The 26,662-nt window shown below is 38.4% G+C and overlaps 1 protein-coding gene across 5 annotated transcripts in view; it reads right to left on the minus strand.

Annotated features, from left to right (window-relative positions):
• Nucleotides 1-392: 392 nt before the first annotated feature.
• The window catches only part of VRK1 (VRK serine/threonine kinase 1), an 80,959-nt gene continuing 54,689 nt past the window's right edge, over nucleotides 393-26,662 (minus strand). For 4 of the 5 annotated variants that reach the window (XM_045163835.1, XM_045163838.1, XM_045163837.1 and 1 more), the window contains 6 exons: nucleotides 25,910-26,042; nucleotides 25,002-25,122; nucleotides 24,646-24,704; nucleotides 21,005-21,183; nucleotides 5,231-5,321; nucleotides 393-611 (listed from right to left, as the gene is read on the minus strand). In XM_045163835.1, coding sequence (XP_045019770.1) covers nucleotides 580-611; nucleotides 5,231-5,321; nucleotides 21,005-21,183; nucleotides 24,646-24,704; nucleotides 25,002-25,122; nucleotides 25,910-26,042 — 615 coding nt within the window. In that variant the 3' untranslated portion in view covers nucleotides 393-579. The remainder of the gene's footprint in view (nucleotides 612-5,230; nucleotides 5,322-21,004; nucleotides 21,184-24,645; nucleotides 24,705-25,001; nucleotides 25,123-25,909; nucleotides 26,043-26,662) is intronic. The other variant, XM_045163836.1, reaches the window with a different exon arrangement.

Genomic DNA, 26,662 nt, shown 5'->3' on the forward strand with positions numbered 1-26,662 from the left:
TATCATACAGCTTGCACACTTAACTAATTCTCATGTAATCTTTCAAATACATATTTCATTTCTCACGGATATACTTACTATTCTATGTTTTCTTCCATAATCCTTTCCCTTCTTTTTGTACCTCTCATTTCATACAGCAGGTGATTAATAAATGCTTGTGAAACTGAACAAAATCAATACAAACTAAAATCTTATGGTCACAACAAATTGTGTATTTGTACCAAGCAAAAAAGGACCTTTATTTTAAGTTGTGTATTTCCTTAAAAGTAAGGCTTTTGTCGGACATTTATACTCTGGAAAACATACAATAATTAAAAAGTGCAAACACACTGCGTGGGACAGCTTCAAGGGTAGAACCTTAAAATTGGTACATTTTATAAATTAGGCTTTGATAAATTGCATAAAGTATTTATTTAATTAAAAAAAGTCTGCTTTTCAAACACATAGGTACTTCATTGTTACCTCCACTTCCACAAGACTCACATGAAAATAAAACACTTAATACAGAAAAGGAGGAAAAGGTCAACTGGAAAGGAGGAAAGCCAAATGAAGGAAGAAAAGAAAACCAGTTCACAATATTTACTTCTGCACTCTCTTTCTGGTTTTTGAACCTTGAAGAGAAAACAAAGAGATTTAAATCATTAATCATTACTTTACAAAAGCAAAATAACAGATATATAAGCATTTCCATATACAGTTACTAATATTTAAAATCTAACTGTGATTTTGTGGAGTAGTCAGTGGAGATGAAATTCAGACACCAATTTATAACTGTTAATACCCTGAAAATCTTAGGAAATTGTGTCATTTTTTTTAGTGTGTCAAAAGACATTCTAACCAAGTCTACCTTCTACTTGGAGGTTATATGAGAATGCATCCACTGGTAAAATATACCCCATTTACACTGGTCATGAACTATTTCTCCCCCAAATTTTTACTGTGCAATTTAAAACATTAACTCCTAATATAAATCATAGCAACAAGGTAGGTGTTCCTTGGGGGAAAGCACTGAGTTACGCTATTATGAAAAGCCAGGAATTGTGCCTAGATGCGTTGCTTTTTAAAGCCTGCTCCCTCTGCTCTTCAGGCAGGAGAGCAGTGGGCTATTCTGGAATGCTAAGTCTTGTCCACTAGGAATTAAGTAGATCCCAACCAAGTTGCCTTCTAGAAAAGCGTCACATCTGACATTGGCCTACGTGCCTTCCAAAGATAGCTCCTGGGCTGGGAGAAACCAGCGCTTCTTTATCTGGGGTACGTGGATCCGCCTCCCCAAGGAGACTCTGTCCCCCCACACCCCAGGCCACCTCCACCTCAAGCACAGCAGAGGCAGAAGGACGAGCCCAGCCCAATCACAGCCGCCTGTGCTGGCAAGTGGAGTGTGCCTTCCAGGCCTCGGGCTTCCTTCCGCCAGGAGAGAGCAGCGGAACCAGGGTGAGGGCAGCGAGGAGCCCGCAAGTGATCAATGAGCGCACTGAACAACAAAGAGATCAATACTTCTTTTCTGAAGTGAACAAAACATCCTTTGAATCTAGGACAAAATATCTACCACACATGTCTAATCACACACAGTTTCTAAAGGCTTTCTGATTATAGGTTTATTTAGGTACTTAATTGGAAGATCAGTTGTTTTTTTTTTTTTAATTCTCCAGGTTCTAGTTTCTATTCAGTTGCCATACATTTCAATTCATGCAAACTTTAATCTTATATAAATGCCTTTTTTTTCACCACCACTCATAGTGCTCAGCCTATATACTATGGTGGGCTTAAGAGTTTTTCTTCAATTTTTGTGATATGGCCTTCTTTTAAAAATATCCCATGGCAGACTTTTAGGTTTTTACTATAATAACTTTGAAATTAATTTTGCATAGAAAACTGAAACCGCTGTGATTGTCTGAAACTGGCATAACAGAATAACACAAAATCAAGGTCAAAGGGAATACATCTACCTTTCAATAAAATCTGAATCTACTGCCACATTACAAAGGACACTAAAGTTAACAGTTATAACTACTTTCTCATTAATGTCCTAATTTGACATTCTACTCTTAAACACCGCACTGCTACTTATCCCCATTCAATCTAGATTTAAAGTTTTCCACTGCAACTAATAATGCCATCACCACCTAGAATTTATTATATAATAAGTATTATGCAACGTAGACACCTTGTTACAGGTATCAATTCAAAATGGCTCCTAATAATCAATTCTGACTGTTTCAAGAAAAAAGCTATTTCTCCTCCAATCCCTTTAAAATATATACTCATTTTCTTAATATTTTACTATGAGTAAAAGGCCCAATCATAAGACTAATGTGTAAAATTTAATATTTGAAAACTAAAATATACAAGATTGGGGTATTCTTCTATGATGCAGAAGGAAAAAAAAAAAGTGGGAAATTTCTTTGCAGGGTGCCTTAGAAATACCTCTTCCTTTACTAGACCATAGCTCTTCAAGGGGTAAACATGTCATGCTTTCCTCAAAGAACCCTCAGGAATAGTCCAAAATCCAAGGTACTTGAAAAATACCATCACCAAGAGTAGGCTGTTGAGTACTGTCTATTGTATGAACAGCAGGGACAAAGTACACTAGCCATAAATATCATGGCTATATTAACTAATTTTTAGTGCAATTCTGAAATATTGGCATGGTTTTGAAATGCCAGAATACATGTGGTTTTTTTTAAAGGTTTATCATTTTGTGGGGGAAAAAAATTACTTGCAGCAAATTACCAAATTTCCTCAATTGGTAAAAATTATGCCTTGCATAAAAATAAAAGGATTAGAGGCCTCTGTTCTTCCTGAAAACCACCCTGTCACCCCCTCTCTTTCTTCAAGAAAACCTACACAATACACATTTTGAAAGCTTTCAGAAAGTGTTCTTACACAATAGACCCCCAGCTAGTCAAAATGAGTTTAGGTGTATCAAGAAAATTATACACATTTTTAAAATGGTCTAAATAGATATTAAAGGAAAGTTGCTCCCATTTTGCTAGGCACAGCATTCTAAAAGATCACACAGTGAGAAAAATCTCTTACCATATTGTAAACCATAAATTGTGTTTGAAAATAAAATTGTTAATGAAGAAACTGACATTTCTAAAGCAGCTGTTAGAGGTAACCATTCTTGAAACATGTTTCTGACACAAAATCTTAAAGCTCTAGAAACACAGAATTCACTGAATCGTATTATGCATTTCTTTAAAAAATTCAAATGTAATAATGTGCCTTCTCCTTCAAGTTACTTTAAATTGATGAATACAAATACATACATTTTCATGAACCCCTGGATGGTTTTTTTTCTTTGCAAGAAGCAATAACATTTTACTATCTCAGGTAAAATTTCTGTCATTTATGAATATTTAGATAGCAAAATACCTTAACCAGCCTTATATTTTAATGGAGAAAAAGAATTACAATGGGAAAATAACAGCATTTAATTAAAGCAATTCAGAGTTTATATGAATAAAAGAGAATCTATTATCTTCATTTTTTTAACATCAAAAAAATCTGGATTGTTAAATTAGTGATGGAGTCTATTCTCTTCTTTTGTCATTAATAAATAAAACAAAGGTACTAATATATTTTCTTACAGTAAAAACCCATCAGTATAAGGATCTTAAATTAAAATTTTAGGTATAAAAAACACTTTTCATAATTATAGTCAAACTGAAAATCAGCACCAAAACAAATATCTCAGATGCTCATTAAGCAAAGTTCAGGGAACAAACGACCCTCAGGCATGAAGGGAGGCAGGAGGCTTCCCCAGGCACAGCTGGGAACTGGCTTCGGTCTACATGGGTATCAACCTTACTATAACAACACAGGCCCTCTCCTAAACTAAAATTGCCTGTTTTAAATGTAAGGGGTTTCTTTAGGTAAAAATATTGTTCGATCATTATAAATGCTCCTTGATTTGGCTCCCAGTCACCATCATAGCTGTAGCCACTAGCCTCTGGCTGAGACATACTTCCATGTATTGCTCCCCGGGACTCCTCACTTTCTAATAACAAAATGAACAAGACAGGGGAGGAGGTGGGGGGGAAACAAAAACAGGAGGGAATGGAAGACAGCAGCAGAAAAGTGAGAGGCACTGTTTCAAAGCCTTTAGCTTCCAGAGTGATGTTATACACTCCCTCTTCAGATGTCCCAAGGATTCTCTTGGGTAAATTCAGATAAACCTAAGGACGAACTATCCATAATATACAATGAAGAAAATGATCGTAAAATCAGGGTGAAGGTGATTCTCGCTCAAAAGTCAATTTCTGCCTTCCACAAACATGCACCAGTGCTACTTGTCTAAGGGAAGGGAAAACACAGCACTGGCCTGGCTCTACAGGGCACTGACAGTTTGATGAAATTTTTTCCCAAAATAAGCCTTTTCTTTCAGAAATCAGAAACATTTCAGGGCCAACAAACTAATAAATAAAAGGCAGACAGAGAGGAGAGAGATTTGGGGGGTGGGGATTGGGGGGTGAAGAATGGTACTGTAGCCAGCTCTGAATCTCTCCTCACCGAGGCAAGTAAACCATCTCTCATGGACCCTGGAACACTCCCCCCGCTTTCTGAGCCCCACAGGTGTGCCTACACACCACAGGCTGGCCGCTCACTAACCAGACCAACGTCCAACCTCGTCTTGCCCTTCGCAGTGCTGCCTTGCTGAGGTCACTTCTGGAAGCCACGCTTGAGGTGTTCTCAGAACCAGTGTAGGAGCCACTGAAGAAATGACTTTATACTTTGCTTCCTGTTTCAAGAGCTTGGAAAAGTGATGATTCGAGGCTTTAATTCCTTGCAGCCCAACTTGTTGACAGAAGAGCTGGCAGACCCTGCAGTAGGCCATGTATAACCACCTGACCTGACATGCCCCTTCAAGCCCAGAGTTCTGTGGCTAAGTGTGGGAAGTTGGCCAGAGAGCAGCCAGAGAAGTGTGTGTTCTGGTCTGCACATCTAACCCTTTCACAACATTCTGTCATGTAAATGCTCTGTGTCTTGGGCTCCATATCTGCAAAAAGAGACCAACTCCTGGTCCCAACTTCAGATTCCTGGAAACATGATCAGAGTATGTAAGACAATGTGTGAACAAGGACAACGTGATGGATGGTGTCTAAGACATTCTCTTACTTTTTTAATTATACAATAAGAATGTTACGACCCAAACAGTTAACCCTTTATTCACTGGGAAGAAGTGAAATTTGCGTTTATTATATAAGAACTAATAGACCGTTCAACTTACGGGTTTGTGTGGCCTCTTCTGTCTGTTTATCCGAGCATTCCATGTCTTCAACATTAGATTCTACGCTTTCCTCAGCTTCTTTCTTTCTCTTCTTACACATAAAAATTAAAAGAAAGAAAAAGAAATGTGGCATGATGATTAAGTAAATATACCAGATATTAGCACGAATCTATCTATACAGGATTGAGTGCGCCAAAACATACAGAATACACACAGCTTCAAGGGTGGGAGTCACCTAAGGAAGGGGTCAGGGATGAGAGAAAATCCGGTTAAGAGAAACTTTACCTATATAGTTAGCCTAGGAGTGGGTACATTTGCTATATCCACCTTTTTATGCTTCATATAATTTATCATTGAAAGTCATGTTTTAGCCACCCAGACTGACTATACAGAAACCCTTTTTGAAAGCAAAGTGTTTTACAAATTTAATACCATGGCTTGCTCAAGCCAATGATACTTACTTTTGCCATTTTACACAATGTGGGAGGGGTGGTCGGGGTGGGGGAGTAAATTCATTTAATAGGAAAATATATACCTGGCCCATGTATTGCATCAATGGTTATACCCTATAAGTTGGTTGGAAAATTGCATTCACTAATCAACAATGGCAAACTTCCAATAAATGGGTTTTTGTTTTTTTTTTTTTTTTTTAAGTTTAAGAAGGCCATAAACCTTACTGTAAAGGAAGAGTCTTAAAAGTATACAGTGCTCCTAAAATCTCAGAAACAGAATGGATTTTCTAATAGTCTCTCAGGCCTTTCCTGTTTTCTATGTACTTTTCTAGTCAAGTGTTATTAATACTTAGGAGCTAATGCCTACATTCTATCACAACCAATTCTTTCCAAATGTTCATATAACTTATTTTTCTTACTTTCTATCACAACTATAGTTTCTAACTAGTTCAATACTGTGTAAAACATTTTAAAATTCTTTTTTTCTTGTTACTTTCTTAATTTTATTTTTTATTGAAATACAGTTAAGTTACAATATTGTGTTAGTTTCAAGTATACAGAAAGTGATCCGGTTATTTTTTTTTAATGGAAGAAAATTACAATGTTATGGTAGTCTCTGTTGTACATCAACATGAATCAGTCATAATTATATACGTTTGTTATTATTTAGTCGCTAAGTTGTGTCTGACTCTTCTGTGACTTCAGGAACTATAGCCCACAGGCTCCTTTGCCCATGGGATTTTCCAGGCAAGAATACTGGGGTGGGTTGCCATTTCCTTCTCCAATCTCCTTCTACATATATATATGTGTGTGTGTGTGTGTGTATATATATATATATCTCCTCCCTAAAATTCGTAACATCTCTCTATGTGGGTATACCTATAGAAGGACATTAGTAATGAACCGAAAACTTTGTATTTTTCATACAGCTTTATCCCATGTAGTCTCAAATTTAAATGTGTTGAAATCCACATCAGAACTCAGAGCTTCTCTCGGCTTCCTAAAGTAAGTTTGTAGTATTTAGGAAATCATCTGATACCTCCCAAATCTCAGAGATTACAGCACATCAGAAGGTCCTTGTTTATATTTTCCTAACAATTAGTTTTAAGTTAAACTTTGTTGAAAAAATAATTTTCCCAGCTTCAGGCCGTAATGTGTACAGCTATGAAAGAGTATAAGGAATGCCTGCTGACAGGCCACGGTTCTTTTTCCTAATGGCAAGCATGGGTTCTGTTCCACAGACAACTACAGGGAAAGCACAACTCTATTCAAATGACATCATCTTAAAACCACCAAATGGTCAGAACTGGTGTTATCTATATACCACAATTAATCCCACTGTTCCAAAACACGCTGAGGGTGGCTATGGAAAGATGAGAACTCAGACATACCCACCACGGTCCTGAAGAAAATGCAATGCAAATATAAAAATAATATCCTGACTAAACCTTACGAAACTTTCAAAGGCATTCATTTAGCAGATTTGTATATGGAGGTATTGCTTCTCAAAAATAGCTGGAAGAGTGGCTGTAACTTCATGTAAGTGATGAGAGAAGGGGATAGTGCCTCACATCTTTCTTTTCCGAAGTGTTGCTTCATGATTACCATCTAAACCCTGCTGGGCTGAACAGATTGGTTCGATAATTACATACAATAACTGCAGTGGGCAGGTAACCCTCAGCTGGCACAGGGCAGCTCCCCTGTGAGAACTTCCATATGCAAACCGCACTGATGGAGCGCATTAGGTGCCTCTCTCCTGCGGGTGCACAGGCCTGATTAACGCCAGCCAAGACTCCAAGGTTAGCATGTCAGCAGATTTGTGATGCATTAGGCAGGAATAAACACAGACACTTTTGTTCGTTCGGACCAAAATTAAGGAGGAATATTTCAGTACTACGTTGCTTTCCATACGGGAGAGAATGCATTTTCCAGTTTTAGGAGAGCAGATTTTTAAATGTCTCATTATAAAGGGAGCTATCCAATACGTTCTACCCAAGAACCCAATGCATTCATCTTGTTTTCAAGCTTATTTAATAAGTAGGAGCTTTCTTTATCCCCATGCAGGTAAATTACAGAGGAATGAAAATCAGACAGTATTCAACCAACAAAAGAAACACCTGTGTTTGAGCAGGACGCACTGGGGAAAGCACTGCATTTCCTGAGTCCATGCTCCAGGTGGGTGTCTCTAGCCCGGCTCTTCTGACAATGCATACGGTAAGGATGGAAAGGACCAACGGTCTACAGACTAAGACCAACTAACAACAACAACCACCTTCATGTTAAAGAATATCTAAGTATGTTACCCATTTTACAAGGCAATGAGTACACTTCCTAACAATGTGCTGCCAGCTTCTTTCTCCTGATATCACCAAATGCTTCACTTTGTTACCTGACAGCATCCTGGGCTTCAGACAGTGCATTATTTTGGTTATCTGTGAACAGAAAACAACTTCACAAAGTGTGCTGAGCTCTGACTTTGACATATTCCGTATCAGGTCTCACAGTCTCTTTCTTTACATTTATAAACAAAACCAAAATATTACAGGACATACAAGAGTAATTCATAAGCTTAGGATAAGGCTTTCTTTCAATTCAGCATGGCTAAAATATCTTTTAAAAATTAGGTTTATTTCAAAGGGCATGAGTGCATACATTACACATTATATTTCTGAAGTGCCTAGATATGCTAGGCTACAACTTCTCACCACTAATTTAAAAACAGGAAGACAAATCAGCTAGATGCATTGAACTGATAACTTACTAACAGTCTAACTGAATGGAGGCCAGTTATAGACTTAAAGCTGTTTTAAGGGAAAAGAGAAGTCTTCAGAGACAAAAACCAAGGACCAATTCTTTGCACCCCAACTCAAACATCCAAAGATAACCTCTAAATGCTTTCAGCAACATCTAAGAGAAGCCAATCAAATTTATGGTTACAGCAAAGGAGATGCGTGCTCAAGGACTGCTGTTGGGTTTTCCCCCCCGTATTACAAAAGTCATAAATGTTTATTATATGGGACTTCCCTGGTGGTACAGTGGATAAGAATCCACCTGCCAATGCAGGGGACACAGGTTCGATCCCTGGTTGGGTAAGATCCCACATGCTGCAAAGCAACCAAGCCCCTGTGCCACAACTACCGAGTGTGTGCTCTAGGGCCCACAGGCCACAACTGCTGAGTCCGTCTGCTGCAACTACTAAAGCCCGCGTGCCTACAGCCTGTGCTCTGCAACGAGAAGCCATGGCCATGAGAAGCCAGTGCATGACAACTACAGACAGCCCTGCTCGCTGCAACTGGAGAAGGTCCATGCACCACCATGAAGGCACAGTGCAATCCAATATAAACAATTTTTTAAAAATTACTGTTCCCTCTATTCTGTTCCCTCCCTTTCTCATAGAAAACCATATTTCAAAAAAGTGTTTATTATAGAAACTTAGAATGCACAGCTTAAAAAGTTTAAATGTTTGGTATTGCACATGCGTCAAACAAAGAACTGTACACACAAACATGAGATTGCAACACACAGTTAATCTTACTGAACTTCTTTGATTAAGGCCACTGAAATCATCAGGCCAATGTCGACACTTTACAAATTACTATTATATTCCTTAATAGTAGCCAGAAATAGAGTATTTGTTACTAGTGGTAACTAAAAGGAAAAAGACAGAATGTATCTTCTATGACCCTAAAGAAACCTATGCGCTACACCACAGTGTTTATAAAACCAGTGGATCTTAGTTAAATTTCACTATCTAGGCAGAAAAAACTGAGGCTGGGACAGAAGAAAAGCTGGGAGAACCCGTTCAGTATTTCAATCTGGTGGGGGTAAGGCCAAGAGGACTCAGAGCTCGTGGTTCTTCTCAGAACTTCCTTCCACAGGACCATACTTCCTCCCACAAGACTTTTCCGAGTGACGTGGTGGTTACCAATAGCGGTGCTTTCACTGTAACAGACCCCTTCCTGGAGAGCCAGTGAGCACTTACATTCATGTGTTCCTGGCCAGCCACTGCCCACGCCCTCGTTACCTGCTCTCCCACCCTGGACCCTCCTGGGGGCAAGGGCACCTGCCATTATGCATGTTACACAGGCATACGTATCTGGGGTCTGCACCTGTTGAGCAAGTAGTCCACTACTACAGTAAAAACAAACAGCCACGATGCAAGCCCCTCAAAAACCATGTAAATGGACGACGAGTAATTATAGAAATGTTTTGAGAAAAAGTAGGAAAAGATCAGACATAACGGAAAAGAGAAGAGATGAAAAGATGGGAGGTGGGTTAGGAAATGAGTCAGTGACTTAAGAGAAGGGCAGATGAATTTAAAGAATGGTCTAAATGTTACCATACATCAAAGTGATTTATTATTTTAAATGAGTTTGTGTGTTAAAGGTTGTGATAAGAGTAACACATGCTGTAATTTCCTTCCACGGTAACCCTGATTCTACTGGAAAAGAGGCAGGAACCCCATCATGTACTTTCTAAGCACCTACTGCGTGCCAGGCTTCCCTGGTAGCTGAGCTGGTAAAGAATCCGCCCACAATGCAGGAGATTCCAGTCTGATTCCTGGGTTGGGAAGACCCCCTGGAAAAGGGACAGGCTGCCCATTCTAATACTCTTGGGCTTCCCTGGTGGCTCAGATAGTAAAGAATCTGCCTGCAATGTGAGAGACCTGGGTGTGATCTCTGGGTTGGGAAGATCCCCTGGAGGAAGGCATGGCAACCCATTCCAGTATTCTTGCCTGGAGAATCCCCAGACAGAGGAGCCTGCAGGCTGCAGTTCATGGGGTCGCAAAGGGTCGGACACGACTAAACGACTAACACTTTCAATGATAAGAAGTCATTTCAGAGTTCCATAAGTGAGTCCAATGTAATCCCACATATATAGAATTTCACTCTGTGAAGTATTAATTCATTTGTAAAGTGACACAGGCAACACGACATGGTCAAACCCTGATTTTCCTTACATGGCTGACAAAATGTGGAATATCTACGTCCTTCACCAGTTCAAGCTACCACACTCTTATGCCATGAAGAATGAAGCACTGCCTGTAATTATATGAAAATGGTGTGGCAAATATCATTGCTAACTCATGAGTGAGCAAATAAAACCAATGCACCTGTACACTGTCAGAATAGATAAACAAGTGGAAACATTGCAATTAGGTGGCAAGCACACGTGATTGCTTGCTCTATGGGCAACACATTTTTTAGCAAAAATTGCTTTCACAAAGTAGGCATAAACGTCCACTTGCTTATCTGGAGCGAATGTGTGTTACTTCTGAAGACCTAGAAACGAGCTGCTTTAGGCACCTACTGTCACCCACACTCCTAGAAAAATAAAGCCACTAAGCAGACAAGGAGCTGAAAAACAAGCTGGATCTGAGCACGTGACCTTCAGGAATACTACATGACTGAGAACTTACTCTCATCAAGTAATAAGGGCAATCAAAGCCTGGCAAGATCTCCCAATATAAGCACTTCGGGAAACAGTAAATCCATCTTCCACAGTGTTGGCAACAATGGCTTTTTGAGACTATCATCACTCACATCACAAGCACCACAAATATGATCAAACTTGTGATCACTGAACAACTGCGAGCTGTATCCAGACATTCAACAAGCAAACGTCTAAAGACACACACATGACAGTACTCTCTTCTGTGCTGGAATTAATATGACCTGAGGCTTCCATCACCTGTACCATTAATGTCAAAACTCCAGCAAAGTCACGGTCTTTCAAGGGCAACTTACAGGCAGAGGCAAATGCACAGCTAGTGATGCTTTAATTGTCTTTAATATTTTATATCTAAAACCACTAGGAGATTTTCAAGTGCCTTGAGTTCCTATGAGGGAAAAAACTATATAAATGCATAATAATAATAATAATTAATGGTTATATGGCCCTGAACAATTCATCTAACTTCTGATTTTCACTTTCATCATTTGTAAGCAGATATATTCTCATATCAGTGCTGTAAAGTATATGCAAAATAACGTAAAAGTACTGACAGACTGCAGAGTACTACGTACATGCTCAAAGGAGACCCAAGGCTGATATAACCAGCACTGAGCACTATCAAGTCCCCTGGGTAAATTTCAAACTAAGAATTAAAAGCACAAGACTCTGAAGTTGTAATGCTGCAAACTAAAGAGGCCAATATTTATAAAAATACATATTTCAATGAAAGCCAAACCCTCTGTATGTACTAGTGGGGAATTAAACGCTCTAAAGGCATTCATGAACAAGTTTCTTAAAAATAAACCAGGCTGCATTAGCGTTCCTATTAAAAACAGACTGTCTGACCTCCTCCCACAATACATCTATGCCACAACATTTCTAATCCTTAATCAACATGGGTGAATGGTGAACGCAGAATCCTCTGGCATCAGAAGGCCTCTGCTTTACATCAACTGTCTTGGTCCCTTAGTATCAATCAACAGCTTGAGGGAAGAAAGTTAACTTCAAACTCATTAATTTAACTATTTTTAATATGAGTGAGTTATGGAGCTCTATTTTGTAACCTTTATTTCACAGCAATTATCATCTTGTTTTTGTTGCAAAATCAACTTTTACCCATTCCCCATCATTTACTATTCCAAACCATCAACTTGAACACACACACTCACCAAGTCAATGTTAAGCCAGTCTTCACTCACATCTGCCCGATATACTTGATTGCATAAACTGAACTTTAATGATATATGATCTTAGTTGAAGGTGTTGAAAGATTCAAATAAAAATTATTTTATTTGAATCTTTATTTTCCTGACATCAAGACACCAGAAAGACTTGAGAAAATGTACTCAGTGAAACAACAGCATTAATGTTGCAGTTAACATTTACTGATTAACTTATCATGTGTTCAGCACTGGTCAAAGCACTTTCTAAATCTCATTTAATCCACACAACAATCTTATGAGCAAGATAGGCAATATTATTATTTCCACAGAAAGATAACTTTAAAAAAAACTCATTCTTTATTAAAAATGAATTCACACAAATGTTTAATATAATTCCTAAAAACTAGTCATGATATCACAGAAAAATGCAATCTTGGTCTAATACTGTCTTTTGAGATCTAAGTTTTGAACATATCTTATAAGCATATCTGTTTATTATGTCCAAAAATAAATCTCCCTACATACCATTCAAAGCACTTATATGATGCCAAATTTCCTTTTCTATCTTTTCCAATAAAAATTAAAACACGGCATGTATGAATAACTGTCTATGAATACAAACTGGTCATGAGGCTGATAAGTGCTATTATTCAAAGTCTTTTAGACTTAAATGCCCAATATCTGCTTTGTCTATTTGCAAAAGGAATGGTTTTCACATGGAAGCTAGAATTCTAAGATACTCAAATTTTGGTTGGCAGTGGTTCTCAGCTATGCCCGCACAACATAATTACCTAAAAATCCTGAGGCCTAGGTCTACTCCCATAGCTTTTGGTTTAATTGGTCTGGGGTGTAAGCCAGGCAATGGAATTTTTAAAAGCTCCCAGGTGATTTTAATATGCAGTCAAAGAGGCCACCCCCTGCCTTTCATTTGCACCAGAATCATCTGAGGCACCTGTGGTATGGTGCCCTCCCAGATCACAGCATGCAATACACAGCTGGAGACCCCACTGTGAAAGAAAACGCAGTCCTCCCCTCAAAAAGAAATCTTATAAAGTAAACTGGAGGCTTAAAAAAAGATTTTAACGATTAAAGAAATGAGAATTTTTAAAAAAGAAATAACAAGGAAACCAGATAGCTAATAAGCAGAAAAATAATCATTATAGAATTTATAAGTATATTAGAAATTTCGACAACAACAGACAGAGCTGACAACTAAATGACATGAAGGAAAGGTCTGGGATGATTATAGATGATGCAAAAGAAACAGACCAAGAATTAAGTAAGCAGTTAGACATGGAAGATGTGTATATTCTCTACATAGTCAGATGCAACCACAAACATCACTGAGGTAAGTGGAAGAATACCTAAATAAATACAGAGGTATACCATATTCATGGAACAGAAAAGAATATTGTGAAAATATCAGTTTTTCCCAAAAGTCAATGCAATCAAAATCCCAGAAGTATTTTTGTGGAAATTAGTAAAATGTATAGGGACAAAGGGCCAAAAACCAGAAAGACAATCTCATAGAATAACAAAGCTGGAGAACTTAACTATCAAATATTACCACAAAGAAGTAGTTCAAGCAGTTTGGCACTGATACAAATGCAGAAGAGCAGGCCTACAGTAGAGAACAGGGCATCTAGAAACACATTCAAACATGGGTGGCCACCTGAAAACCAGCTTCCTGCTCTAAGGACACTATGATCTTTTCTGTAAATGGTTCAGATCAGCTGGATAACCAGAGGGTAAACAAACACCAATTCACACCATTCACAAAATCAAATTATGTTAAATTACAGACCTAAGTGAAAAAGACAAAATAAAATTTCTTGACACAAGAATGACTGTGAACAAAATCTTTCTAGACTAGAATACACAAAGCACTAGCCATTAACAAACACATACACACCAAAAACCCCTGAAAAATTAGGCTTCATTAAAGTTAAGAACTTCTGTTCATCAAAGATGTCATATTAAGAGAGTAAAAAGAAAAACCACAGACTGCATTTAAAAAATGTGCAATACATATATGGTGTATATACAAAGTACTTAACTCAATCAAAGAAAAGCAGACAACTCAGACATATTTTAATAGACCTGAAATGCACTTCACAAAAAAAAGGTTATCAAGACTGATGTGCACATGAAAAGGTGTTCAAAATCAATATTCCCAGGATATGAAACTAAAACCATCAAGAAATACTAGTGAGCACCTACCAAAGTAGGTAAAATTAACATAATGCAATAACTAGCGTCAGAGAGCAACTGAGACTCTGCTAAGCTGCTGGTGGGAGAGCAGAGTGGACAGAGCCTTGGCAGGATCTGCTGAAGCTATTAAGCATACACAGACCCTACCCCCTGGTAGCTCTACTACAAACACACCCAACTTGAATTAATTATGTGTGTTTCCTAAAAGAATTTATAAGCGTGTTTTTAACAGTATAATTGCAATCACCGAAAACTGGAAACAATGTATATATCCATGAAGAGCAGAAGAAACAAATGAATCATGATACAGTCATACAGCAGAGTACTGCATGCGTGCTCAGTCACTTCAGTCGTGTCCGACTCTGCGACCCCATGGACCGTGGTCTGCCAGGCGCCTCCGTCCATGGGATTCTCCAGGCAAGAGTACTGGAGTGGCTTGCCACTGCCTTCTCCGTAACAGCGTACTATACAGGAACAAAAACCAAAAAGACTTCTGCTACTTGCAACAGCACAGACATTCGAAATACAAACGAACCAAAGACTCAAAAGTATACAAAACACATGGTGGTACTGCCAAGTATTTTTAAAACAGCAAAATGAACTCACGATGTTAGAAGTCATACTGTTGGTTATTCTTAATGAAGGGTAATGGCCAAGAGAGGTTTCAATGAATGATCCAATCTTGATTTAGGGGACATTTAAATGCATGTGTTCACTTTTGTGAAGTTCAAACTTCTCGCTTATTTGTGCACTGTGCTGCACAGGTAGAGCTTCCCTTGTGGCTCAGCTATAAAAGAATCCACCCGCAATGCGGGAGACAGACCTGGGTTCGATCCCTGAGTTGCAAAGATCCCCTGGAGAAGGGAAAGGCTACCCACTCCAGTATTCTGGCCTGGAGAATTCCATGGACTGTATAGTCCATGAGGTCACAAAGAGTCAGATACAACTGACCGACTTTCACTGCACAGATATCATAATTTCACTTATTTTAATGGACTTTAAAAAATTAGGGGCAAAAGATACTTGACAAAATCCAAATAAGACAACATTCAAAGTAAAGAAATCAATAATGGGATTTATTGATATAATGGGATTTACTGATTTATTAAGGACAGAAACAGTATGGACCTAAGAGAAGCAAAAGATATTAAGAAGAGGTGGCAAGAATACACAGAAGAACTATACAAAAAAGATCTTAATGACCCAGATAACCATGACAGTGTGATCACTCATCTAGAGCCAGACAGACATCTTGGAGTGCAGAGTCAAGTGGGCCTTAGAAAACATCACTATGAACAAAGCTACGGGAGGTGATGGAATTCCAGCTGAGCTATTTCAAATTCTAAAAGATGATGCTGTGAAAGTGCTGCACACAATATCCCAGCAAATTTGGACAACTCAGCAGGGGCCACAGGACTGGAAAAGGTCAGTTTTCATTTCAATCCCAAAGAAAGGCAATACCAATAAATGTTCAAACTACTGCACAAATGCACTCATTTCACATGCCAGCAAAGTAATGCTCAAAATTCTCCAAGCTAGGCTTCAACAGTACATGAACTGAGAACTTTCAGATGTGAAAGCTAGATTTACAAAAGGCAGAGGAAACAGAGATCAAACTGCCAACATCCGTTGGATCATCGAAAAAGCAAGAGAATTCCAGCAGAATATCTACTTCTGCTTCATTGACTATGCTAAAGCCTTTGACTGTGTGGATCACAAGAAACTATGGAAAATTCTTAAAGAGATGGGAACACCTGACCTGCCTCCTGAGAAATCTGTATGCAGGTCAAGAAGCAACAGTTAGAACTAGACATGGAACAACAGACTGGTTCCAAATCAGGAAAGGAGTATGTCAAGGCTGTATATTGTCACCCTGCTTATTTAACTTATAAGCAGAGTACATCATGAGAAATGCTGGACTGGATGAAGCACAAGCTGGAATCAAGACTGCCAGAAGAAATATCAATAACCCCAGATATGCAGATGATACCACCCTTATGGCAGAAAGTGAAGAAGAACTAAGGAGCCTCCTGATGAAAATGAAAGAGAAGAGTGAAAAAGTTGGCTTAAAACTCAACATTTAGAAAACTAAGATCATGGCATCCGGTCCCACCACTTCATGGCAAATAAATGGGGAAACAATGCAAACAGTGAAAGAATTTATTTTCCTGGGCTCCCAAATCACGGCAGATGGTGACTGCAGCCAAGAAAAGAAAAGACACTTGCTCCTTGGAAGAAAAGCTATCAGAACAAACCTAGACAGCATATTAAAAAGCAGAGACATTACTTTGCTGACAAAGGTCCATCTAGTCAAGGCTATGGTTTTTCCAGTAGTCATGTATGGATGTGAGAGTTGGACTATAAAGCAAGCTAAGCATGCAAGAATTGATGCTTTTGAACTGTGGTGTTGGAGATGAAATCAGTCAATCCTAAAGGAAATCAGTCCTGAATATTCATTGGAAGGACTGATGCTAAAGGCGAAGCTCCAATACTCTGGCCACCTGATGTGAAGAACTGACTCCTTAGAAAAGACCCTGATGCTGGAAAAGATTGAAGGCATGAGGAGAAGGGGACAACAGAGGATGAGATGGTTGGATGGCATCACCGACTTAATGGACTTGAGTTTGAGCAAGCTCCGGGAGTTGGTGATGGACAGGGAAGTCTGGCGTGCTGCCGTCCATGGGGTTGCAAAGAGTTGGACACGACTGAGTGACTGAACTGAACTGAATGGGATTTATAGGGAAAGGAATTCTTAGTAAACACCAAATCCACTTAGATATAGATTTAAGAGCAAACTACCATTAAAAAACAAAGAAATGTATCAACTGCAACAATCTGCTGCTGCTGCTGCTAAGGCGCTTCAGTTGTGTCCGACTCTGTGCGACCCCATAGACGGCGGCCCGCCAGGCTCCCCCATCCCTGGGATTCTCCAGGCAAGAACACTGGAGTGGGTTGCCATTTCCTTCTCCAATGCATGAAAGGGAATCGCTCAGTCCTATCTGACTCTTTGCGACCCCATGGTCTGCAGCCTACCAGGCTCCTCTGTCCATGGGATTTTCTAGGCAAGAGTACTTGGAGTGGGGTGCCAATAATTAAAATACAGTTTCTGCTATTCTATCATACAAAAACAGCTAGACAGACCTTCACCAAATTTAGACGGTATATTTGGAGCAATCTGACTTCAATTATGGGCTACATGGTGTAAATTTAATGATGCTGAGGTGTGATCACATCCAAGAGACACAAGTTGTCCACCAGAGCAGCTGCAGGCCACTGATGGGAGCTGGAAGACCTTTCTTTGCTCTTGTTCAGTCCTCTGTACCATGTTGCAGGCTGAGCGCCAGCAGGAATTTATTTATTATTTATTTAACAATGGTTAATGATTTTTCAGAGGAACTATGGAAAGGTAGACTAGCATCACATAACTTAGAAAAACAAAAAATTGGAAAGTAGAAAAAAAGGGTACTTGGACATCACTTATAGGGAGCAACAATATATACTGCTTGAAAATAAAAAATTGCAGGCCCATGCTCTAGACCTAGTCAGCAGATCTCCAGGGATGAGACCCAAGAGATTCTAATGAACAGCTCTTTTTGTTGGCTTGGGCAAGCAACTTAATCAAAACCTTATAAAAAAAATAGCTAATGGAGGTATTAATGTCTTTTAACTTGCTGAGTTCTTTCCAGTAAATTAAGCTGTTCTTAACCCAGATGGGACAGGGAGAAATTCTTTAAGGACAGAACTACATGTTATTGATCCCTGTAGCCCCGGGGACCTAGCCCAGATCAGGTACATAAATTAGACCTTACACATAATTGCTGAAAGGTGATTTAAGAGTACACAGTGAATCCAGTAACTGTTGCAACTATACCCACAGATTCTAAGTGCCCAGTTCTAATCAACACTTGAAATCTTTGGCTGCAGTATTTTTTAAGGAGAAACTAACACTTAGTATCTTTCTACTTCAGCTTTATGTCAAATCAAAATTCTGTGCTTTAAATAATACCCTTAGGTTACTGAGACCAAAAACAGTTACAAGTGGATGCATTCATATTTCACTACACTTTCCAAATTTACTGTACCACAATCAAGCATGGCTGTAAAATACTAGATAGAGGCCTTGCTTCATTTCACTGCTGACCAATTCTTATAGGTTTAAAAAAAAAAAAAACACTCTTATCTCTTAGGAATATAAAGAGAAATATACATTGAATTGATTAAACTCATCTCTTTCAGAGATTTGCTGCTGCTGCTAAGTCGCTTCAGTCATGTCCGACTCTGTGCAACCCCATAGATGGCAGCCCACCAGGCTCCCCCGTCCCTGGGATTCTCCAGCCAAGAATACTGGAGTGGGCTGCCACTGCCTTCTCTGTCAGAGATTTGAGTGTCGTCAGTACAAAGAATGTACACTTTAAGTTTTTTAAAAAATTATGACAAACGAAAAGAATAAAGAATAAATATGCAATTATAAGGATTAATACAGTTTCTATGACGAAGCATTATACTCAGCTCTGAAATTCTGAGAACCAGAGCAAAAAAAAAAAAAAAAAAGAGGAATTTCAATACATGTTCCTAAAAAAGAGATGGAATATACTAATTTCTCAGAAAAGAAAGCTTTCTCTTGTTGGAAGTCCTCAGACTCAAAAGTTGGATGAAGCTCTGCTTTTATCTGTTTTAGATGTGGTATATTTACAATTTATTTGAAGAAAGTGTTCTGATGCTTAAAAACAAAAACTAACTCTTTCACTTTACAAATAAAAAACAAAAGGCTAACAAAATCAACAATTAATCTACAGTTAAATGCCGAACAAGAAGCTTCAGGATCTTACCTAATCTTAACTTTGATTAATTTCTTTTCAATACAAAAACAGTCTTGTGCCAGTTTTGAGGTGGGGGGAAAAAAAGGGCAGCAAACCAATGAAGGAAACCTAACAGTTCAGCTTTTTATTCACATTCTTCCCCTAAATGAAGCTTTATACATGTAGGGGATGATCTAACAAGAAATTTCCAGCTTTCTGAACTATCCAAGGACACAAGAGAATTATAAGGTCACAGATGTTAGCTCTGCAGCAGACTGACCTATTCAGCTGTAAAGTCAGCCAACCTGGGGAAACAAAATTTTCTCCAGCATGTAGTTACAAACAACAGTGATTTGCACAGGGAAGGGAGATGGCACTGGACAAGTTCTCAGGACTACAGAGATCTTTATTTTTCAATCAGCAAAATTTTAGAGCAAAACACTACAGAAGCCAGCTATAAATATTAATGCACAAAAATCTGTCCTAAGCAAGATGTGAGCTGTATGTTTATACATATATGCAAATTCTAAGTTTACCACCTTCCTGAAGAATTCTACTCAGCCTTCAATTTATCCTCTTCACATAAAACTGGATATGTTTTTCCTCATGGTTGTTGACCACAAAAATGGAATAAGGTACAGTTGAGACAAAACTTATGAAAGCAAGAAGATGTATATATAGATGCATATGTATAATTTCAGATTCTGTGATGAAATTATAAAGAAATCTACTATTAGCCAAAAAAAGTCAAATTAATGATCCAATTTCAAAATTCCTATCTCCTCTGTAAATTAAAAAAATTATGAAAAACTTTTAATATGCTGCTTATTTTAAAGGGAGAAAATCTGTTTTTAACTCTTTATCTCATAGTTTGGAACATGAGACTTTCAAAAAGTCTACTGGAATTTACAGAGTTAATGACAATTAAAAGTCAATAATGTAAAAACATATTTTTCTTCTAAAAGTAGTCTTCCTTTTTCATATAAAAGTAACTAACACAATTTCAGATTAAAGAAGGAAAAAGTTAATCAATAATTATTAAAAATAACCAGTAAGATAATGCATACCTTAAAATCTGAATTTTAAAGTGATACCAGGGGTTATCTACAAATCTGTACAATACTTCTACCATAGGTTTATTATTTAACATCTTTCCAAAAAATTAATCTTCTTATATACAGATACACAGCTTTATGAAGTGACATTTCTGTAAAGAGCAAAATAATGTTTAAATGGGAAATATACCACACCAACAAATAAGGAAACTTTCAAATGCAATTTTCAAATGATAATTTTTCAAAACCAATTTTCAAATGGCAAATACTTGGACCACACCAATGAACAAGGAAAAAGTGAAACACGGGATCAACCGAAAGGGGCGACATGCGAGAAAAGGACACACAGTATGTGAATTGAGCGCCCCACCCAAATTCCTCTGCCAGATATTAGTAACCCAAGTTAGACTTGTTCAGGGAATTTCTTAACTTGCTACCGGACATAAGAAACACATACTCATTTTTCTAAAACCCTCTATGTATTTTTCCATATCACAAAGGTTTGCTTTTATGTAATGATGATAAATATTTAACTGCAGAGCAATCTGCTATTTTCTTTACTGAGCTACTGATTTACTTGCCTATATTTGTTGCAAACAGTCACAGGAAACCCAAAGGAAAATTCAATAACAAAACTCACTTTTGCCACTGGTTTTGCTTTCAAACTTCCATTCTCCACAACAGTGAGGTCCAGCTTTCCATCATCCTTACTTCCTATAGCTTTCAGTCCTTGCAAAAGAATATCTCGTAACTTTTGATAAAGAGGTTTTTCGACATAATCCAGTAGTTTCACTGTTTCCATGTACTTAGCAATTTCATCTAAAAGAATAACACAATTATTTTGTAGTTTTTATCATAAATACAACATACTTACCTCTTCTAAGAAAATGATCCACAATTATAGTAACATTAGAATGCAAATATATAGCTTGTTAAATATGTCTTTCTATCACGTCTTCATTGAAAGTATGCTTCTGAATTCAGGAATTGTCAGATAAGTCAAATAAAAAAATGTATTTTTAGATACAACACAAAAAACATCTTTTAATTCTGACAGTAAGAAAGAAGACAAGCTTAACATGTAAATATATATAAAAACAATTACTAATATAATTTTAAAGCTACTTTTTAAAAGGACCTAAAATAAATATTATGAAGTAAAATGTGCTTAAGTACAATAAATATCATAGCCAGAATTTTTTTTTTGCCACAGAAACCATTAGTTCTAGAGAAGACAGCTGCATTTTTTGGGTAAATGAAAAATAAAACATGAAAATCAGGTTGAAAAAAAGAAACACAAGGAAGCCCTGATTGTCCCATAAAAGAGAAAAACCAACTTGTGAATGATAAAAGGTCTACTGGACACTGAGGCAGAACCAAACCCATAAAAAGAAATCTTACTAGTCAAGATCAGCACCTCTCAACACCCATCTAAAAATCCATCTTTGGGTTAATGACTCATACATGTATATGCCCAGTCCAGCCTTTCCACTGACCTCCAGACTTGTATACCCACTGACTTCCACTGACTCATATACTGGCTGTGTAACCAGCATCTCACATGCCAACCAAATCCAAAATCCTGACCAACCCCTAAAACCTGCTCACCCTGTGTTTTTTCTGTCTGAATTATAGAAAATCCCATTCTCCCAGTTCCTCATATCCTCCTCCCACATCCAATAAATCAAGACATTATGTCAGTGCTACACACGCATTCATTCATTCATTCATTCAGACATTTTAAGTACCCACCACATGTCAAGCATGATTCTAAATACTTAAGTATGTGAGAAAAAAGAAACAAAAATCCTTCCTTTCAACTTTCTTAATCTGATAAAGGGGATCTACAGAAAACCAAAAGCAAACGTCACCAAGTGTGGTAAAATACTGGACTTCCCTTCTGAGAGAAGAAAACAGCAAGGAAGCCCATCTGTACCGTTTCCATGCTGCCTGAAAGTCCTGCAGTTTTTAGCCGGTGCAGTAAGGCAAGAAAAGAAACAGACAGCACTGAGTGGAATGATGCAAAATGGTTTATTCACAACATGAGTGCACGTAGAAAAGCCTAAGAAATCTATAAAAAAACTTCTAACCAATATGTAAAGTTAACAAGATCATAGGATATAAAGTATTTAAAAATCTTTCTATACACTAGCAACAAGCATTTAGAAAAGTAATAAAAACATATCATATACAATAGCATCAAAAAGCATCAAATACCTACAAACAAATATAATGAAAGATGGGCAAGATTTTTTCCAAATGAAAACTATAAAACACAGGTCAGAGAAACTGACACCAAATTAAATGAAAGCCATAAAGTATCAATTATATAAAGATGCCAATGCTCCCCAATTAGTCCACAGAGTCCCTGCGATCCCACTCAAAATTTCAGCACATTGCAGAGGGAGAGGACATGTGTGGCACTGACAAGGTGATTCTAAAATGTACAAATATACAAAGGATCATGCAAAACAGCAAAGTCAAGTTTAAAGAAGAAAATGTGCCAGAGGACTTAAACTATCAGAGAAAGCTATAGTAATTAAGACAGTGTGCCCCAAGAACAGAAAAAAAAAACAACTACTATGAAAGAGCCCAGAAACAGACTCACAGATTCGCACATGATTGAACACAAAGGTGCCATCACAGAGCAAGGCTGGTCTTTTCAAGAAAGGCCGCTGTTAACACTGTGAACTATGCGAGGCGATAGCGGTGCTAAATCCTGTTCATCGTTCTCCAGTCTGCATGTACAGGCAGGTCTCGGAAGACACCGCGGGTTAGCGCCAGACCGCCGCAATAAAGCAAGTGTCACAATAAAGCAAGTCACCTTTTCTGGTTTCCCAGTGCATTGAAAAGTGATGTCTATGCTATACTGTAGTCTATTATGTGTGAAATAACACAATGTCTAAAAAAACGTGCATACCTTAATTAAAAAAACACTTTATTGCTAAAAAGTGTCCACCATTATCCGAGCTTTCAGTGAGTCATAATTTTTTGCAATAATAATATCATTGATCACAAATCACCATAAGTATAATAATAATGAAAAAGCTTAAAATATTGTGGGAGTTACCACAATGCTTGACACAGACAGGAAGTGAGCAAATGCTGTTGGAAAAATCAGCACCAGCAGATTTACTCGACACAGGCTGCCACAAACCTTCAACTAGTAGGAAAAACAACACATCTTCAAAGTGCAATAAAGTGAATCGCTATAAAATGAGGTATGCCTACATAGCAAATCATCACATTATAGAATTATATTTGTCAATTATTCCTCAATAAAGTCCTTGATGTTGGAAGTTGTGCTAGTGATTCATTAGGCCAGAGGGAAAGGCTGGTGACTGGGAGAAGGCAACAGGGAGCAAATCTGAAAAAGCAGTAACATTCCATTTCCAGATGTGGTTGACAGGTTGCAAATTTAAAGAGCTTAAGCTCACACAGTAGACCTCCCTGAAAAGGAGACAACTGAGCAAAGGCTTGAAAAGACCTAAATATATCCAGACTGACCACTGCTCACACCTGCACTGCTACTTCCCTTGCTCGGATTATGGCGGGAGGCTTCCAACTAGCTCCTGTTTGTACCTGGCCTTGCCTCCTTAGCAGTCGATCTTCAAGACAGGAGCTGGAGAGACTTCCCTTAAAGATAGACAGTTCACATCCCTCCTTTCCTCCACACCTCATGCACTCTTGCTCAAAGTAAAAGCCAAAGCCCATGATGGCCTAGATGCAGGCATCAGCAGGTACTCATGCCCTTCCGCGTGGACACGTTCCTCCCCAGAGCTCACTCCCTGTCTCCTTCCCATAGCTGCTCAAATGGCACGTCCACAGGAGGACCGTCCCAGGCCGCCCTATTTACAGTAACAACCCACCCCATCCCTTCTATTCTATTTCCTGTGTTTGTCATTTTTGCCACAGTACTAACCATGCAATAAACTGTGCAATTTACTCCTTTACTGTCTACCTTTCCCAACTAGAGCTTCACAAGGACAGGAGTTTTTACTTTGATCCCTAGTGCGTAGGAGAGTCTGAGGCACAAAACAGAGCCTCAACTAAGAAAATAGCTGCATTACTGAATGAAGTTTGGTTCCTTGACTGAAAGCGCTGAATAACAAGTGAGTAAGGCCCACATGTGGAAAGGCCCACGTGAGCAGGCCCCAGTGAGACGGTTACACTTAACAATACCGAAGCTCTTACATTAAGCGTTGTTAGTCTATGGACCTCAGGAGGTTTCTCCTCTCAGAAAACAAAATTCTTATGAACACTGAAGAAGTCTTTGCTTACCCGGCTTGTTTTTCTCAGGAAAACATTTGTCCATCAAACTCGCAATATTTTCTCTGTATCTGTTAAAAATTAAAAGAATGAGTCATTGTTTGATGCTTGATGCCATGGAAAGTTATTAATACTTAATAACAGTAAACAGCACATTAAGCAGCACTGTGCTACATCCTAAATACACTTACGAACATTCTTCTAAAATAAATTCAACAAAAAGAAACCCAAGGAATCTTACTGTTAAACAAGCCCTTTCTTATTTCTACATTAGCGTCAGTTAAAGCCATAGTCCTCGTAAAGAAGTTCTGACCGAACATCTGCCTCATCATTTTGCCCGAAATAATTTACTGTAAGTTTTCCTTTACCTAATTTTGGAATCTCTAACGTAGTTAGGATCTTTCAAATTATCTTCCCACGGCAGATGGCCACTAAGCCACTGGATCATGCAATAACCAAGGATTTCCAAGTCACCGCGTCTTGATGGTGCTGTGAAACAAAAGAAGCAGATTCAGCACAGTGAAACGATGTTTAAGGCAGAATTTCAGGTATATCTAAAGCAATAAGGTAAAAAGAGTCAACCATATGGTCTTCTTTTTCATCATACAATCTTGACTCCATTTTGAAAAAAAACACCGAATACTGGGCAGTATCAAAGAACTCATTTATCTCCAACTAATAATTTACTTTATAACCCAAATTGGCAAAACTCTACAGTTTCAAACTGACACTACTAGTCTACGAAATAAATTATAAAGCAGTGACACATTTAACAGTGCCCTTGGAAAATGTGAAGATATTAAAAATGCTGCAAGCTATTAAGAGGCCCAGAGAACAGGGGGTTTTAGCTCCTCCACAGTGTTGGACGCAGAAAAAAAAGAAACGATGGCTGAAGAAACAGGCCAGCTGAATGGGTGACAAAGTAAGTCTACTGGTTACAAAGTTGTAGCTGCATAAGAAAACACAAACCTTTATGGAGGAAAGCCCCCAGCATTCCAATTAAGCTAAAGAAAAGCAAAAGAAGCCTCACTGCAGCTGACTGCACTACTTCGCCACTGACCCATCACGACCTCGGAAGGGTGAGAGGAAGACGGAGAGAACACAGGTGCCCTGTCCCTCAAACGCAGGAGCTTAGGCTCTCTCTCCTTCCCCCGCCCTATCCTGCATCTTCAGTTCTGATCCGCCTGCTTATCCACTGGTGCAGGATGAAGAGCCACGCAGGGGTTCAACGGAAAGCACTGGTGCTGTGGCTCCAGTTCAGGTGCCTCAGACGTACCCACACCGTTGTGCGCGTCGATGCTGGTGAATTCAACTGTGCCATCATGACATCTTTTGGGGTCTTCTTTGTATTCTTTATGAGTCCCTTCTGGGCAGTATCGATAAGCAAGGCCATAGTCTACCAAGTACACCTATAAATGTCCAAGCACCAAGATAAATTAAAGCCTGTAAAGCTCAGAAACAGAATACTGTCACTGGAGGGCAGATTCACCCACAAAGCCACACTATGACACCCCACATGCTTGATCCAACACGCGAACAACATCAAGTACTTAATTCTGAAATACCTTTTATTTAAAGAAAAACATTAAATGACCGTGTAGCTACAGTGCAGATAATACCACCTGACTGACTTACGCAAGTATGTGCTTTACTTGTAATAATCTTGTCTCCTCAACTTGAGCAAGGATCATAAATCATACACTTTTTCTTATGGCATCGAAAACAAAACTGAGCAGAGTAAACCATCAATACTTGTCTCGATACAACTGCCACACGCTGAGTGCAAGTGCTAACTCAGCTGACACGTGGTGTGTTCGCTTTTCCTCTCTTTACTTATAGAATAACCAAGTATCGATTCACTTCATAAAAATATTTTCAAGATTATAATGATGACCTGAAGAACTTTTAGATGAGGCTCTTAGGTACATTTAAATATTATATGTTAAAGTCAAGTCTTCATAATTAAAACTAAATTTTAATATAATGTATACACATATCTATGGGAATGTACATGTACATCTGATTAGCA

Source organism: Bubalus bubalis, chromosome 20, assembly GCF_019923935.1.
Source record: "Bubalus bubalis isolate 160015118507 breed Murrah chromosome 20, NDDB_SH_1, whole genome shotgun sequence".
Classification (NCBI taxonomy): domain Eukaryota; kingdom Metazoa; phylum Chordata; class Mammalia; order Artiodactyla; family Bovidae; genus Bubalus; species Bubalus bubalis.